Source organism: Anabrus simplex, chromosome 7 (genome assembly GCF_040414725.1).
Source record: "Anabrus simplex isolate iqAnaSimp1 chromosome 7, ASM4041472v1, whole genome shotgun sequence".
Classification (NCBI taxonomy): Eukaryota; Metazoa; Arthropoda; class Insecta; order Orthoptera; family Tettigoniidae; genus Anabrus; species Anabrus simplex.
In genome coordinates this window covers 56,692,501-56,709,536 of record NC_090271.1, presented here as the reverse complement: position 1 = coordinate 56,709,536, position 17,036 = coordinate 56,692,501, and the positions used below count along the sequence as shown (strand labels likewise).

Below are 17,036 nucleotides of genomic sequence, written 5' to 3'. Positions count from 1 at the left end.
TATTTTCATTTTCTTCGTATGGGAGCAGGTTACCTTTATGAAAAACGAAAATCCCAACCGAACAAATACCTGTTACGAAGAATAAAGGAGTATGTTTCAGTCAGTTTCCAGAGCTGATGATAAGTTCTGCTTTTGACCTCTTGTTTCACAGATTTACAGCAGAGCGTCTTATTGTTAATACAGAACAAGTATAAACGTGGACAGTAACCAATGGAACCTACATATGGTTATTTCTTGGGTTCGTAATGTTGAGTACGCGCTGCCTTTTCTCCCCAAAATTAATGCGCGTAAAAACCATCCATCGGCAGTTTCCGTGAATGTGGGAAGTAACTAATAGATCTAGCTGATCAGTGCATTGATATTTGGGAAAACATGGGCTATTCCTGAACAAAAAATGACACAGATGTTTGTATAGAAGAAGGGATCTCAAGAAAGACTTCGAAGGATAGTGCCAGAAGTGTCAACAACAACAACAACAACAAAAACCAAGAAAGCTACTGTATTTATGGCCATCTAGAGGTATGAAAGTAAAGTTTATTATTGCACGTTTGTTGTCTCCATATTTGTATTAATGCATAATAATTATTTGTTGGATACATTGATGAGTAAGGGGCTGGCTGACCGAGGCGGTAAAGGCGTGCTCGGTTCACCCGGAAGGACGTGGGTTCGAATCCCGCCAGGAAGTCGTAAAATTTAAGAAACGAGATTTCCACTTCCGGAGGTGCATATGGCCCTGAGGTTCACTCAGCCTACACCAAAAATGAGTACCAGGTTAATTCCTGGGGACAAAGGCGGCCGGGCGTACAGCTAATCACTCTACCCCATCACGTGCCGCGGTTAACAATGGTGGAAGCCTTTACCTTCCACCCCTCCAAGGGCCTTCATGGCCTGTACGGAGGTGCCTTTGCCTTTTGACATTGACGAGTACAACACTGAAGTTTTGACCGGGTAGATCGCACTTCAAAACTACTTCTCCCAGCATTACATAGACCTGAATTACGACTTATGATGCGATTACAGGTTTTAGTGATCTCACCTGTAATATTAACACAAGATTTGTAAATATTTTACAATTACAAAAAGTAGAGACGCATCATGACCTTGCATTACACGGGTCGGACAAAGGAAACAGTTCGCCTCTTTGTGTGACGTCATCGGAGGTACAGTACGGCCTGTACATCACGAAGGCAGTGCTGATAGCTCACGTTCAATGAGCTAGAATAATATAGAGATACGGAAGCGCTGCCTGGCTGAAGCTGATTGAACAAATGTTCGCCATGTTATCGGCGGCCAATGAGCAGGGGGGACATGGCTGTCGAATGACATTACGCATTATTGAATCACAGATGTAAAATTAAAGACCGTTACCCGAAATTTTAGAGCATTAATACTATAGTACGAACAGTGCCTCTTCATTCATGTTACGGCGGAGGCCAACACCACGATCAGCTGATTGTGGGGTAGTTCGTAGGGTCGTTCTAGCTCGTTGCACACGTTAGTTAAAAAACTTCCTTACTTCAGGGCACAAGAATTCTCCTTTCTCACATAACGTGCATGCGAATTGGCGAGAGGAACAAAGTCTCGTGTTAGCTGGCGGTCTAAGGTATTATAGTGTTGTCACGATGTTTTCGAAACAGGAACAACGGAGTTGGATAAGGATTGTATATGTCAGAGGTCCTACAGCACGACAGAATGTCATCAAGGTCTTCAAGAGGCTTGTGGGGAATCTGCATTTCCTTACAGAACAGTGGTACGGTGGATAAAAGCCTTCAACGACGGACGCCGAGATGTGACAGACATCGTTCTAGTGTTAGCTCTTGCCTCGTTACTGGGTACTGATCGACGCCATACTATTCGTGAGCTGGTCCGGGACACAGGATTAGCGCATACGACTGTGCTTCAAATTCTGAAGGAACGCCTGATCATGAGAGAAATTGCATCACGATGGGTTCCGCGTGATTTGACGGAAATGCAGAAATGGTTACGATACGACGCTGATCGGAACAACTTGGAACGCTATGAGCGCAAAGGAGAGGATTTCTGTGTCAGTTGTAATTAAATAGTTGCCACTGTTAAAGTTCCAACCCTCGTATTTCCTCTGTAACCTTAGTCATGTAGCCTACTTTAACGTATTTCTATATGGTATATTTTGTCGTAATGGCCAACTATAAATTATGAAGTGACGTCGATGATGATCGTATGGAAGTATCCTCAGATGTTGAGCGGTGTTAGAGGAAGTACACTTCAAATGTTGAAAGTCCTCCGGTATGAAGCAGCCACAATAGATTTAACACATTATGTATTTAATTAATTAATTCATTCATTTTTCGTAAGCATTTTGATGCCAGAATTTTCCGACGACGACATGTTCGGCTCGCCTGGTGTAGGTCTTTCTACTTGACGCCATGGGTGACTGTGCACCTGGATGCGGGGTGGTGATGATAATGAGGCAGGGAGAGGGTGAAACCCATTGCCGGCACATAGCCTACTCCTGTCGAATAACACCAAGGGGTGTTATGAGTAAATCTGCATGGAAAGTTGGAAATGAAACAAAAAATGGAGATGAACTTCACAACAACAATGCTAAAAATATATCTCTAGAAATGATTGATTTTACACACAAGAAGTGTGCACTGTCTGTCTGTTAGGTCATCAGTCCAGAGGCTGGTTGGATCCTGAAATAGCATTACCAAAGGTTATGCGGTTATAAGGAAACCGTGAAAACCAATGGCAGCGTACTAGGCAAGACGAGGAGTGTGGTAGTTTGCCATTGCTTTCCTCACTCGGTCAGAAAGTGCTATTGCAGCACCCTATGAGCAACACCTTTCATAACACTCAGATGCACTAGTCGTGCTCTGTCATTACTCAGCACTACCCATACCCCAGCAGCTTCCATATTGTTACAGCCATGGATGAGACTGGGACTTCGTGGAAGCTACACTTTACTCTGGCTTGTGCCAAGACATGGATACAAAAGTACTGTATCCATCAAGAAATGGCATCAGGCAATAAGTGTGCACTATTTTCAATAAATTATTTGGTAACATCACTAATGGGAGCATTACAGGAAATTGTCCTCATGATGTTATCAACGTACTTAGATTAGGTGATTCAGTTTACTTATTGGTTGGACCAAGCTATTTGAGATTCTGAAGATGATCGGGATCAGATACCGAGAAAGAAGAATTATCTGCAATCTGAACAGAAACCAGTCCGCATTGATAAGAATAGAAGGTTATGAAAAATAAGCAGCAATGCAGAAAGGAGTGAGGCAAGGCTGCAGAGTTCCTACTTCCTTTTCACTGTTTATGTAGAACAGGTGATAAAGAAAATGGAATTTGGAAAAGGAATCACAATCCAAAGAGAGGAAATCAAAACTCTAAGATTTACCGATGATATTGTTATTCTATCTGAGTCTGCAGAAGATCTAGAGAAATTGCTGAATGGTATGGACACAGTATTGGAGAAGGAGTTCGAAGATGAACATAAATAAATTCAAAACACATGTAATGGAGTGCAGTCGTATGAAGTCAGGTGATGCTGGAAATATTAGATTAGGAAATGAATAACTAACTAATAAATAAATAACTAACGACGGCAGAAGTAAGGAGGACATAAAATGCAGACTAGCATAAGCAAGGAAGGCGTTTCTTAAGAAAAGAAATTTGCTCACTTCGAACACTGATACAGAAATTAGAAAAATGTTTTTGAAGACTTTCGTCTAGAGCGTGGCGTTCTTTGTATAGAAGTGAAACATGGACGGTAACTACAACCTGTGACAATAAAATTTGGTGAATGAAGTCAGAACGGTCGATCTGGCAACACTGGCGACACACAACTCTGCACCTGCGTAGCAGCAGGTTTTGACCACCTGCTTCCAACGTTGTTCAGTTGAGCATCGTGTGTGTGCCGTGTAAGACCTGGTTGATACAATGCGTGCTTATTTCGTTGGTTCTGAACTGCGATCAGGAACGTGAACGACCAAAAGGTCAACGTACAGTTTTGTTTTAAGCTTGGCAAGACACCGAAAGAAACGCATGCGATGCTGGTACGTCTTTATGAAGATCAAGTACTGACCTTGAAGTGTGTGTACGAGTGGTTCGCCCGTTTTCGAGGAGGCCGGGAAGTGTTTCTGACAAACCCCGTAGCGGAAGACTGGCGACCGCCGTCAGTGACGAAAACATTGAGAAGGTGAGGACATTAATCACGAACGATCGGCCAATAACTGTGCGCATGATAGCGAATGAACTGCACATTAACCCTGAATCCGTGCGAAAAATCGTTACCCAGAAGTTAGGGAAGAGGAAAACGTGTTCTCGTCTTGTGCCACATCACTTGACTGATGGTCAGAAGCAGGCACGTTTAGAGGCTTCACAGGATTATGTCGAAACGGCGGATGCGACACCAAATTTCTTGAGCTGTATTGTCACTGAGGGTGAAACCTGGTGTCTCAGGTACGACCCTGAAACCAAACGGCAAAGCATGGAATGGCGTTCTCCGGAATCCCCTCCAGACTTCTTCCTATCTCCACAACTCAAACTCGCTTTGAAAGGAAAGACATTTGACGATATTCCTGACATCCAACAAAACGTGACGAGGCTTTTGAACACCACCTCAAAGGAAGCCTTCTTGCAAAATTTCTAGGACATGTATCGCCGATCTCAGCAGTGTATAGTTATGGGAGGGGACTATTTCGAAGGACAGTAAGGTCACTGTCTTGCATTGTTCATCTATGTTGATAGTACAGGACTATTCACCGAACGTTATTGTCACACGTTGTAGTTCGAAAAGAAAGAGGTTAGAACACGGGGTTACAGAAGAATGCTCAAGGTGAGATGGGTAGATCGAATCACAAATGAAGAGATACTGAATCGAATTGGTAAGAGGAAAACGATTTGGCAAATTTTTACCAGAACAAGATACATACAGTAATGATAGGGCATATCCTAAGACACCCAACGATGTTCATTTAGCTTTTGAGGGAAATACAGGCGGTGAAAACTATAGCGGTAGACCGAGGTATGAATATGATAAATGGATTAGAGTAGATGTTGGGTGTAGTAGTTACCGGTACGTAAAAATGAAACGGTTAGTCCAGGGTAAGGTGGCATGGAGAGCTGCATCAAACCAGTCTATGGACTGACGATCCAAACAACAAAAATGTAATTCAGGCGATGTGTTTTTTCTTTTCAGACGGCAGCGCTGAAGGACCACTACGAACGAGTAGCCGAGGGGAGCAAAGTACCAGTAATCCTGTACAACATGCCGGCGAACACGGGGATAGATCTGCCTGCAAATCTCGTGTCAAACCTCGCAGAGCATCCAAATATCGTGGGCATCAAGGACTCGGGCGGAGATGTAAGTATTCGCCTTCATTATGGGGCGCCGGAAATGGGAAGGTCGAAAGTTTTCTTTCACATTCCCTTTTCAGTGATAGACTATATATAAAAGGATATTTCCAAATGGCGGTCCACGAGGCCTTTCCTTGTAGCCCAGGAAGTCATTAAAATATTTGTTGCTATTTGTTTTTATTTAAATATATATCGTTCCCGAAGGAAGGCTATTTCTGGTTAGAGGTAGGAAGATCACCAGTTGATTATATCTTGCTTCCAGTAATAAAATAAATGGACCCATGTTTTTGGAATACATTTTATCATCCTATTATCCTTGTTTCGGTCCACCCCTTCATTGCGAGGAATGAACTATTCAACCATTCTTGATGGATTCATCGTAAGTTTTCAAGTTTTTTCTACATGAGTTTTTATTTTTTTCACCAGCACATATACAGTATTGTTGAAACACATTTTAAGTTTCCAATTTAAATTTGAAATACAATGATTTTCCTGCCCTACAAGCTGCGTGTTATTAGTTTTTTGCTATTAGTTTTACGTCGCACCGACACAGATAGGTCTTATGGCGACGATGGGATAGGAAAGGCCTAGGAATGGGAAGGAAACGGTCATGGCCTTAATTAAGGTACAGCCCTAGCATTTGCCTGGTGTGAAAATCTGAAACCACAGAAAACCATCTTCAGGGCTGCCGACAGTGGGGTTCGAACACACTATCTCCCGGATGCAAGCTCACAGCTGCGCGCTCCTAACCGCTGGGCCAACAAGCCCGGTCGTATAAATTTTAGAGGTTTAGGTCAAGTAAAACTTTGTCTTCATATTATGATGTTTTCCTACTTTTAAAATCGTCTTATTCGTCTACTACAGTCATTCCATGCCATCTCTCCGCTGACAGCTTGGAACATCCCGCTTAGTCGAGTCCTGCTAGTCCCAAGTTTTCCCATCCCGAAGTCCGTAGCATTTTCGTAAAAGTACTCTTTTTCCAGAAACAACCTGGAACAAATCGTATTAATCTCATTTGAATCTCTTCCAGTTTACGAATCAAGTAATCCTTACTTTAGTTGTATAAAGTATTCTTTACTCTGAGATGTCGAAGAAATGTCTCCATGGACAAACACAGAATCTATACCGGTATATATAAAATAAGAGTTTTGTCTATACATTGCTCAGAATTTGAAAAGAATGGTATTTCTGTATCGGTCATGTCCACAGCAACAAGGAAATGCAATTTTTACTTTTCCGTAATTTCTGTCTGTCTGTCTGTCTGTCTGTCTGTCTGTCTGTCTGTACACGCATCACTAGAAAACGGCTGAAGAGAATTTAATGAAAATCGGTATGTAAAGTCGGGGGGTGAGCCACTACAATCTAGGCTATAAATCATTTTATTCACGCTGAGAGAAATGGTAGTTTAGGGGAAGGCCTAAAATTTAATTCTCAAATATTTATGTTATTAGTGGTCCTATGTTAATGAAAACCGGTACGTAAAGTTCTAAAATAAGTCGCTACAATATAAACTATAAATAATCTTATTCACTCTGAAAGAAATGGTAGTTTAGGGGAAGGCCTAAAATTGTATTCACGAATATTCGTTATTAGTGGTCCTATCTTAATTAAAACAGGTATGCAAATTCGGCAAATAAGTCGCTACAATCTACGCCATAAATAATTTTATTCACGCTGAGAGAAATGGTAGTTTAGGGGAAGGCCTAAAATTTAATTCTCAAATATTTGTTATTAATTGTCCAATCGTAAATAAAATCAGTATGCAAAGTCGGGGAATAAGTCGCTACAATCTAGGCCATAAATAACTTTATTCACGCTGAGCGAAAAGGTAGTTTAGGGGAAGGCCCAAAATTTAATTCTCGAATATTTGTGTTATTGGTGGTCTTATTGACAACTACTATATAAATAAAGTTACATAGTATTCAATTTCCGATCATTTATGTCTTATATAGTTTGACCTTACCGGCTATGATAACGGAGATATTCATGAATATGGATTTTTGTTGCTAAGACCATATCAGCGCCCTCACGAGAAAATGGGTAAACAGAATTTAATGAAAATCGGTATGTAAAGTCAGGAAATAAAGAACTACAGTCTACGCTATAATTAATTTTATAAGACGGCCTTATATTACAGAATCGAAAGAAAAGTGAATGTGAAGGCCTACAATACAGAAAGCTCATAACGTTGATCAACAATAACATGACATTGATCATTGTTTGTTGTGATTTGCTTTATGTCTCTGTTGCCATTCATCTCCGATAGATGGGATTACTGCAGTATACCGAGTTTTTAAAAATTTGTTCTATGTCGCGTCGACACAGATAGGAATCATGGCGACGGTGGGATACGAAAGGGCTAGGAGTGGGAAGGAAACAGCCCCTACGTTAATTACGTTACATCCCCAGCATTTTCCTGGTGTGAAAATTGGAGACCACGGATAACCACCTTCAGGGCTGTCGACAGTGGAGTTCGAACCCACTACCTCCCGGATCCAAGCTCACAGCTATGCGCCCCTAACCGCACAGCCAACGAACCCGGTCGTACCGAGTATAACAGCCTGCCTGAAAATTGGCGGGAAGTAGGTGGGGAGTTAGATAAATTTCTGATACTACTGATACGTAACAAACTGGTTTATCATAGCATTCGAGCTATTCAATTCCTACTATGAGGCACTGATTGGAATGAGCAGTGTGCATATTTGACGGAATAATGGCAGATAAGTGTTCTCGGCTGTCTGCGGTCTGGTCATTGCAGCACTGAAACTTTGGACTGTTAGATCGGCACCGCAGTACTGTTCCTTAAAAGTGAGAAAATGTGCGGTTTATTAATTTGATCCAGTATTTTATATAACATTGCTTTTAATCACTACATTCCCTCTGACGACTTCAGGTAGGAAAACCACAAAGACAGTCTTTCTGAGAATCCCGTAGCGAAGCACGGGTACATCAGCTAGTCTTAAATAAAAGTGAAATCTAGAGTAAGACACCAAAAACAATTTTTGTGTCACCAATGAAGAGGTACGGTTGAGGAGTGAATCATGTAAGTATAACATCGTTGCACTCAGGGATCTCCAACTCGCTGGGCATATTCTGCGTATGCGAAATAACGGAATTCCATGGGTAGAAGTGAGATGGATTGCACCAGGGCAAAATGTCAGAGAGGTCACATGGCAAAGAACATTTGCTCGACATCTAGGTGTACTGAGCTTTTCATGGGAAGACGCTTACTCGAGGTCGGAGAGAGTAAAAAAGAAAATCTTGCTGCCCAATGAGCTACCTAGCATTTAACGATCTATGTACTGTATATAGAAACATAGCAGTTTGTTGTAATATCGTGCCCTTGTAACCTTCAACACTGCTAACACAGCAAGATGTAAAGGGTTCAGAAGGATGGGACTAAATGTCGGAATTAACATGGTGCGGTCACTATTAATAATAACATCATGTGACTATTGCAAGTTGCTTTACGTCGCACCGACACAGACAGGCCTTATGGCGACGATGGGACAGGAAGGGGCTAGGAGTGGGAAGGAAGCGGCGGTGGCCTTAATTAAGGTACAGCCCCAGCATTTGCCTGGTGTGAAAATGGGAAACCACGGAAAACCATCTTCAGGGCTGCCGACAGTGGGGTTCGAACCCACTATCTCCCGAATACTGGACACTGGCCGCACTTAAGCGACTGTCATGTGACTATTGCTAGCCTGCTAAAGCAGACCGTCCAGAGAGAGTCGGCGGTATGGGAAACTGAGTGTTATTGTGGTGGTGGGTATTGTTGTGAGTTTCATGAATGCTGGAGAATCACCCAGTATCCGAGATGAGGAAATTAAATATTTAAGGTTATAATCACTGACCCGTTCGGGAATAGAACCCAGATCCCTCTAAAACGAAGCCCACTACGTTGGTCATTCAGCCATGGGACGGTGTGGCCACTGATAGCGATGGGCAAGAAACGTGTCCAGAATGCCGGTGTGCAATTAGGAGCATGGGAATGTTGGGAAAACCGTGGAGAAAAAGAAACACAAAGAGAGAAATAGAGGATGACTTGGGGCAGATTATGAAGATAACCCATCGTAAGCAGCTAGCATGCATTCAAAGGGGGCGCTTCATTCTCGAAAACTAACTTTTTGTGTGTAATAATCTTTCAGAATCTGCTCAATGGATTTGTTTCAGTTTGTACCGAAAACGACATCAGGAACCGATTATATCTCAGAACAATAAACAAACAAGGGAGGTTTCGCGATAGACCATCTTGTAAGAAAACGGCGCCCATTGGACAAAGGAGAGAAGGGAGAAACATAGTCAGAGAAAGCGCGAGTACTGGCCAAACATCAAGTCCCTCTCTAAGCGGAAAAGTTGAACATCGTGGTTCTCAGGTGGTCTATTCGAAAGAAGAAGTAGAAGAAGGAGCTGAAGAAGAAGAAATGGTGCAAGGTCGTCCGAAGAACTGCATTCTACACCAAGACAGAGTATAACAGAATTTAGTCAGTCATTCTGTTACATACTGTCAAGTGGCCAGCCTTGTTGTAGCCCTTTTAGGTACTTCCTGGAAGGGTTCGTGAGTCAGACGACCGGAAATCTTCCAGACAGCCTGTAGGGTGGGGGCTGATTTACCTGTTAGTTTCTGGAAGATGCAACGAGAATGTTTCGTCTCTAGCCACGAGGCGAATATTTTGGTACACATCACCCGAGCTATAAAAAGGGGGCTAGCAGCGGACACTCAGTCAGTGTTGGGCTCGGAGTCAGTGTTAGTCAGTGTTAGAGTCACTGTGGGACTCAGCGTTGAAGTCAGTGTTGGGCTCGGAGTCAGTGTTAGTCAGTATTAGAGTCACTGTGGGTCTCAATGTTGGAGTCAGTGTTGGACACAGAAGTGGAGTCAGTGTGAGACTCAGTGTGTTGGGGTTCGGTGGCTGGGCTGAGGCTAATGTCCCACCGAGGTATGAACGAGGCGTTGTAGTTGTTGCTGCGTTGGAGTGTCGAGTGAATAACTGGAATGAAGACGGCGTACGAAATGGAAGACTGTGTACTGCATGAGAATGCTGTGTGCTTGTGTACTTTTGTGAACTGAGGTTCGTCGTTGAGTCAGCAACGGTAGCAGCTCTCTGAAACGTTGCACTTTTGGGTATCGTGTCAGTAAAGCTGAATGTACACTGATAATAATCGAAATATAGCAGTATGGAAATGGCAAATCAATAAATCAATAAAGTAAACACAGCCAAAATTGTAGTACAGACGCAAATAATCAGGGATCATTAGAGAACACAACCAAGTTATGAACTTGGACACTAGTCCGACTAACGTGGTAACATAAACAAATAGCAGTCCATCAAAGCATGGCATGCCACGAAAAGGATTGGAGTTCCTCACAAAATCTATGTGTATATCACTCAAAACAAGTGCTCAGATTTCAGATTCAAAGTGAAGCGATTCAGCAGAGCCCACAAGGAAGCATTTTACTGTGTCCATTTTTTCAAAGGGACCCGAGGTAAGTACAGATAATAAGGGGCATGGAAATACGTGTGACAGTAATCAGGGAAAGAGAAGGAACTGCATTTTCGTAATAATAATGTATTACAACATATACCAAAACGATTTTTACATGCCAAAGAATGTGAACATATGATTAAAGAGAGTAACAATATTTTCAAGAATAGATACTTCGGATTTTTAAAATAAATGGGACGACCATTATATAACACAATTTTCTATCCAAAACAGCTAGACTCAAAACAAGAGATAAATTTTACAATAGTTTTCATTAGGAGTATCCTACAAATGCTAAACAGATATTAGCCATTAATACAAAATGTTAAAATAATTTCAAACAAGCATATAGGCCACTGTACAATCGCAAAAGAAAAAAGAAAAGAGAACCCCAGGACAGGAGCGTGGGAAAAAAGAAAGGACGAGGAAGAGAACAGTACCTAAGGCTGGCAACAGGGATTAGGAAAGATAGAACCTACAAGTTTTAATATAATCATGAAACTCGAACAGAAGCTAGGCGTTAATATCAATACAGTTAGTCCTATTCTTGCATTTGTTCACCAAGTCTTTTAGTATCCAATGGTTCATATCACTGAGATTTATACGTAGTAGAAAGCGAAATTTGGAAAAAACCGTAGTGTAGTTCCATGACAAACACCAATGGCCACAGCTCTGACTAGTGACATTTGGTAGCGTGAACAGTCTTTAGCAGCCAGTACGGCATGTAGAATAAGGGAAAGCGGTTTTAAAGAGAAAATTAAGTATGAGAAGAGAATATAGATTCAAAGTTCGCTCACCCGTCCAGCAGTCCTTGAGCTTCAATCATGAACAACAAACACCATTTTAAAACATTGCACACGGACCAGCCGCTAGCGCAGATAAAAGAAAGTCCTCCCTCCACACAAATCGTCTTCTTCATCCAACTCGCCGATAGAGCCCAGAGCAGGCCTTATTTATATTACGATGGAAACGTCCAGAAAAGACGAGAGCAGAAGGTACACATTGCGTAGCGAGGTGATAGGGGAGGAAAGGAGGGAGGGCAGCAGTGCGAACAGTACCAGCTGGACGGGCGAAGAGAGCACACACACAGAGGTTAGTAGCAGCATGTCGAGCCGTAGCAGACGTAGAATCTCGTAGAACAGTAGAAAAAATAGGAGCACGTTATATCTCGTGAGTGTATGTGGAACAGTGTTTTATGAGGAGTACTGTCCTGCTGTTTAGCACTGTTGAGCTGTTACTGTTTAGTTGTTCACTGTGTTTGACTCTGTGAATTACTGGACTTTCTTTGGAGTTCAACCAAGGAAAAATTATCGTGTGTTGTGTGGCGAGTAGCCCTGTGTACAAACTCGTCTGGACGCAGTTGCTGTGTGGGGTGATTGGACTGTTGAACGCAAGTGAAAGCACTGTCATTCAGGCTTATAGCTTCCTTCAGGTAAAGACTGCCCGGCTGGAGTCCTGCTGTAAGAGACTGCGATTAGTAAGCGTGGCCATTCATGGTTCAATAGAATTGTTTGTGTATATATCCGTGTGTTTGTGCATTTATCGGGTCATCCTGAAATAAATCAGACGTTGTGCTATTCGTAACAATACAACATGTACAGTATTGTGAAACCAAACCAAACCATAACATACACAAACTAAGAATAGAATATACCGGGCGAGTTGGCCGTGCGGTTAGAGGCGCGCGGCTGTGAGCTTGCATCCGGGAGATAGTGGGTTCGAATCCCACTGTCAGCAGCCGTGAAGTTGGTTTTCCGTGGTTTCCCATTTTCACACCAGCCAAATGCTGGGGCTGTACTTTAATTAAGGCCACGGCTGCTTCCTTCCAACTCCTAGGCCTTTCCTATCCCATCGTCGCCATAAGACCTATCAGTGTCGGTGCGACGTAAAGCCAATAGCAAAAAAAGAATAAAATAAGTTTTTCTTTTTCTTGATTCGAATGTGCCTACTTTGAACCACGCTTGTTTAACTGTTGGACTTTGATCTCTGTCCATTATTCTCGCGTTTTCTGCCGATGTAACTCCTTTCTTTCATCTGTCCAGGAGGTACCTTTCTTCCGGCTTTTTCCTGAAATCCATGGACTTCTTTCAGGCTACGTCATACAGGCCGTCTCCCTTGAAGATATGATATTCCCAGTTCTTCATTGTCCTCAGTTTCTGTCAGCCAAGCGGTACGAGTCTTCTTTTTCTGCCAGAAGCTGAACAGGCGACTGGCCAGTACCGGTACTTTGGGAGGCAGTATGTTCGTAGAGCTCGGAATTGCGCCGTGTACGGAATTCTTCATCTTCTTTTCCCGGGCCTCAGATCTTCCTGAGAGTTCTCCTCTCTCTGACTTCCAGTTTCTCCATCAGACCTATTCGTTTCAATGAAACACACTCCGCCGTGCGGTTAGGAGCTCGCAGCTGTGAGCTCGCATCCGGGAGATAGTGGGTTCGAACCCCACTGTCGGCAGCCCTGAAGGTGGTTTTCCGTGGTTTCCCATTTTCACACCAGGAAAATGCTGGGACTGTACCTTAATTAAGGCCACGACCGCTTCCTTCCCATTCCTAGGCCTTTCCTGTCCCATCGTCGCCATAAGACCTACCTGTGTCGGTGCGACGTAAAACAAATAGCAAACAAAGAAAAGAAACACAATCCATGGCATAAATTCCTTAATTTCAAAGTATTCTTGCACGATTAAAAGGGATGCATGAGTGACCATTCCTTAAGCTTATTTCTGAATAAACTGAATGGTACTTCTTTCGGATCTGATGGCAGTTTATTAAACATCCCCAGCTGAACAATAACAAGGCTTGAACCCGTCGTTTTTAGCCAAAACGAGGTACTGAACATCGACTTGGTTAGCTGGCCTTGTATTATACTTCTGAACATCACTCCTGTGCTTATTTTTACGGTTTACACTGACATACCTTAACGGGTGTATTATATGTATACATTCAAAACAGTCATAACAGAGAGATTAACGAGAATAGGCCTGCTGTGGGCTGTTGTGATTTTCTTACAATACATAATTGCCTTTTAGGAGCAGTAATACTTCAGAACACCTGTTGCAGTTTCCCTACAATAAAATTCCGTATTGAAGAATATTGTAAAAGAATGCTAAATATTCATTTGCGGAATATTTACGGGGAAATTTATCTCATATAGCTCTCAGTGACAGGAGCAGCTCTAAGTGTTATTGGAGCGGTGTTATGGTCGTTTTAGGGAGAGTAATGTTCTGCTGCTTAGCACTGATCAACTGTTACGGTTTACTGTAGTTGTTCACTTCATAGTGTACTTGAAACATAAATTTATGTGAGAATTCGAGTTCATGTTTGAATCTAAATGTATTCCTAATAGTTTCACTGGGTGGTTATAGTGATTTCATTGATTTTTATTTAAAATGAAATGCCATTGATTGTTCATATCATTTATGGAGAGCTTGTTGGTAGAGAACCATTCAACTGCCATGTGAAATATTTGCTTACATACTACATTGAGCTTATCTACTCCTTTAGCCTTATTTAAAATGTAGTACCATCTGTATACAAAACTGGACAGGCATTAGACCCTATGTTGCACAAGAATTACGAGTAGAAAAGGACCTATATCATAGCCTTGTGGAACTCCATATTAAATACGAAATTCAGTCGATCGAACTCCTCCCAATTCAACCACCTTCCTTCGGTTGTTCAGGTAAGAAAATAGAAGGTTCAGATGTTCATCCGTGACACTATAGTAGTTCAGTTTTGAAATTAAAAATGATTGGGAGATACAATCTTGCTGAGATCACAGAGGGTGACCTGGGCAACTGCCTTGTTTTCTAAAGGTGAAATTTTATACTGAAAGAGGGATTCTGTTGCTTCAGTAATTGATTTACCTTCGATATCCAAACTATGAGGCTATTAGATTCAAAACAAGTTACTGGAATGTTACTCTAGAATGTTACCAGAAGTAAATGAAACTGCTAGCAAACTACTTGGGTCGTTTAAAAGGCCATGTTTGAAAACAGGGATTACCTTAGCATATTTCAGGCTACAGGAGAAAACCTCATCTTGTAATCAATTATAAATAATAACAATGAGAGGTGTAAATATTTACGGAATTACAATCTTGATGAAGTTAATCGACATATCATGCGTGGTTAATATCAAAACTTTTTAAATTGCACACTACACATTTAATTTAATTTTCTGTCACTGAGTTCCATACAATGTCCTGCTCAGGGACAACTATTCTGCCATTGATGAGGTAGCTCAATGCATCGTTCTCAGTGGTGGAAATATTATCATAATTTCTATTTACAGATTGAAAGTAGTAGTGAATTCTTCTGGTATAATCTCAACTTTTAGTGATGGAACACTGGAAATCCAGAAAGTCTGAAAAATGTTAGCCCTGGTCCAAAGTGACCGAAACGATGTTTAAAAATGAATCAAATTTAATAAATTAAAAATAAGGCTATTACTGAGAGACGGAGATTACCATGATTAGCTGTAAAATAATGCTTATACTGGTGTAAGCATCCCGTAATTATATTAAATAGGCTTACATAAACAATAAATAAATGCCTATTCATAGAGGATTATACTAATTAACATGAATGAAGGTCCAAAAATAACTTTTCATTATTACAGATTGTGGTACTGCATGCGTTATTTCATAATGTGATAAATTACTAAGCTGTTTGATGTCATGTATGGTAGGCGTAACATGCATCACGGTTAATTCCACTGATTACACTGAGATATTTACTTAAAACTACCGAGTATAAATATGTGCACGAACAGTGTCTTTTAGCGGTAAAAATAGCACTATTTTATGTGGGGTCTCATAACCATGACCCGAGCACCATGAACTACAGAGAATTAATTAATAGTACAAAGAGGAAAATGTATATGCACAAGGAAATACTGACATGTGACAAGAGAAGAATGTTTTGAAATCACCGATTTTATTTACGGAAATGCTCTGACTTACAGCAATTCCTACAACTTTAAAACCGCCAGTGTTGTGCAAAACATTTTCAGTACAAAGCTCCAGTCCCAAGCTTTACATACACGTGTCAGGAAAATTAGCATCGCTGTGTATAATTTTGTGAAGACGTATTTCAACAGACGAAGACATTACTTTCAAAGTTACAGCAAGCCGAAAATTCATCATCATCATCATCATCATCATCTGTTTACCCTCCAGGTTCGGCTTTTCCCACGGATTCACCTCTACCGCCTCAAGGGCAGTGTCCTGGAGCTTCAGACTCTTGGTCGGGGATACAACTGGGAAGAATGACCAGTACCTCGCCCAGGCGGCCTCACCTGCTAAGCTGAACAGGGGCCTTGTGGAGGGATGGGAAGATTGGAAGGGATAGGCAAGGAGGAGGGAAGGAAGCGGCCGAGGCCTTAAGTTAGGTACCATCCCGGCATTCGCCTGGAGGAGAAGCGGGAAGCCACGGAAAACCACTTCCAGGATGGCTGAGGTGGGAATCGAACCCACCTCTACTCAGTTGACCTTACGAGGCTGAGTGGACCCCGTTCCAGCCCTCGTACCACTTTTCAAATTTCGTGGCAGAGCCGGGAATCGAACCCGGACCTCCGGGGGTGGCAGCTAATCACGCTAACCACTACACCACAGAGGCGGACAAGCCGAAAATTACCCCATTTAAATTCTTTCTTTTTTCTTTTTGCTATTTTTATCACGTCGCACCGACACAGATAGGTCTTACGGCGACGAAGGGATGCAAAAGGCCTAGGAATGGGAAGGAAACGGCCATAGCCTTAATTAAGGTACAGCCCCAGCTGGTGTGAAAATGGGAAACCACAGAAAATCATTTTCAGGGTTGCCGACAGCGGGTTTTGAACCCACTATCTCCCGGATGCAAGCTCAGAGATGCGCGCCCCTAACCGCAGGGACAACTCGGCCGGTAGGTAATGGACTTCTTTCTTAGAGTAAACTGTTGATCGCAACTGCGAACTCACTTCATTAGCTTTGCTGCACCAATCTCACTTACTGTACTGTACTACCATCCATGGTCGACATGTTCTAGCTTTGTATTCCCAACCCGACGTTCAATTCTCTTAGGTTTCTTACCTACTAATATATCTTTAGTCTTGGAGAGGTTAATTGAATGATAATAATAACTAGCTTAAACCCGTCGAGAGATGACGGTCAATGTGCTCAATATTGACTGAAGGATTTCCTTATATACGGAATTTATTGTAATTTATTT

The 17,036-nt window shown here is 42.0% G+C and overlaps 1 protein-coding gene across 1 annotated transcript in view; it reads left to right on the top strand.

The window, feature by feature from the left end:
• The window catches only part of LOC136876896 (4-hydroxy-2-oxoglutarate aldolase, mitochondrial), a 281,174-nt gene that overhangs the window by 177,637 nt on the left and 86,501 nt on the right, over positions 1-17,036 (top strand). Inside the window, exon 4 of the mRNA XM_068228481.1 lies at positions 5,194-5,358. Coding sequence (XP_068084582.1) covers positions 5,194-5,358 — 165 coding nt within the window. The remainder of the gene's footprint in view (positions 1-5,193; positions 5,359-17,036) is intronic.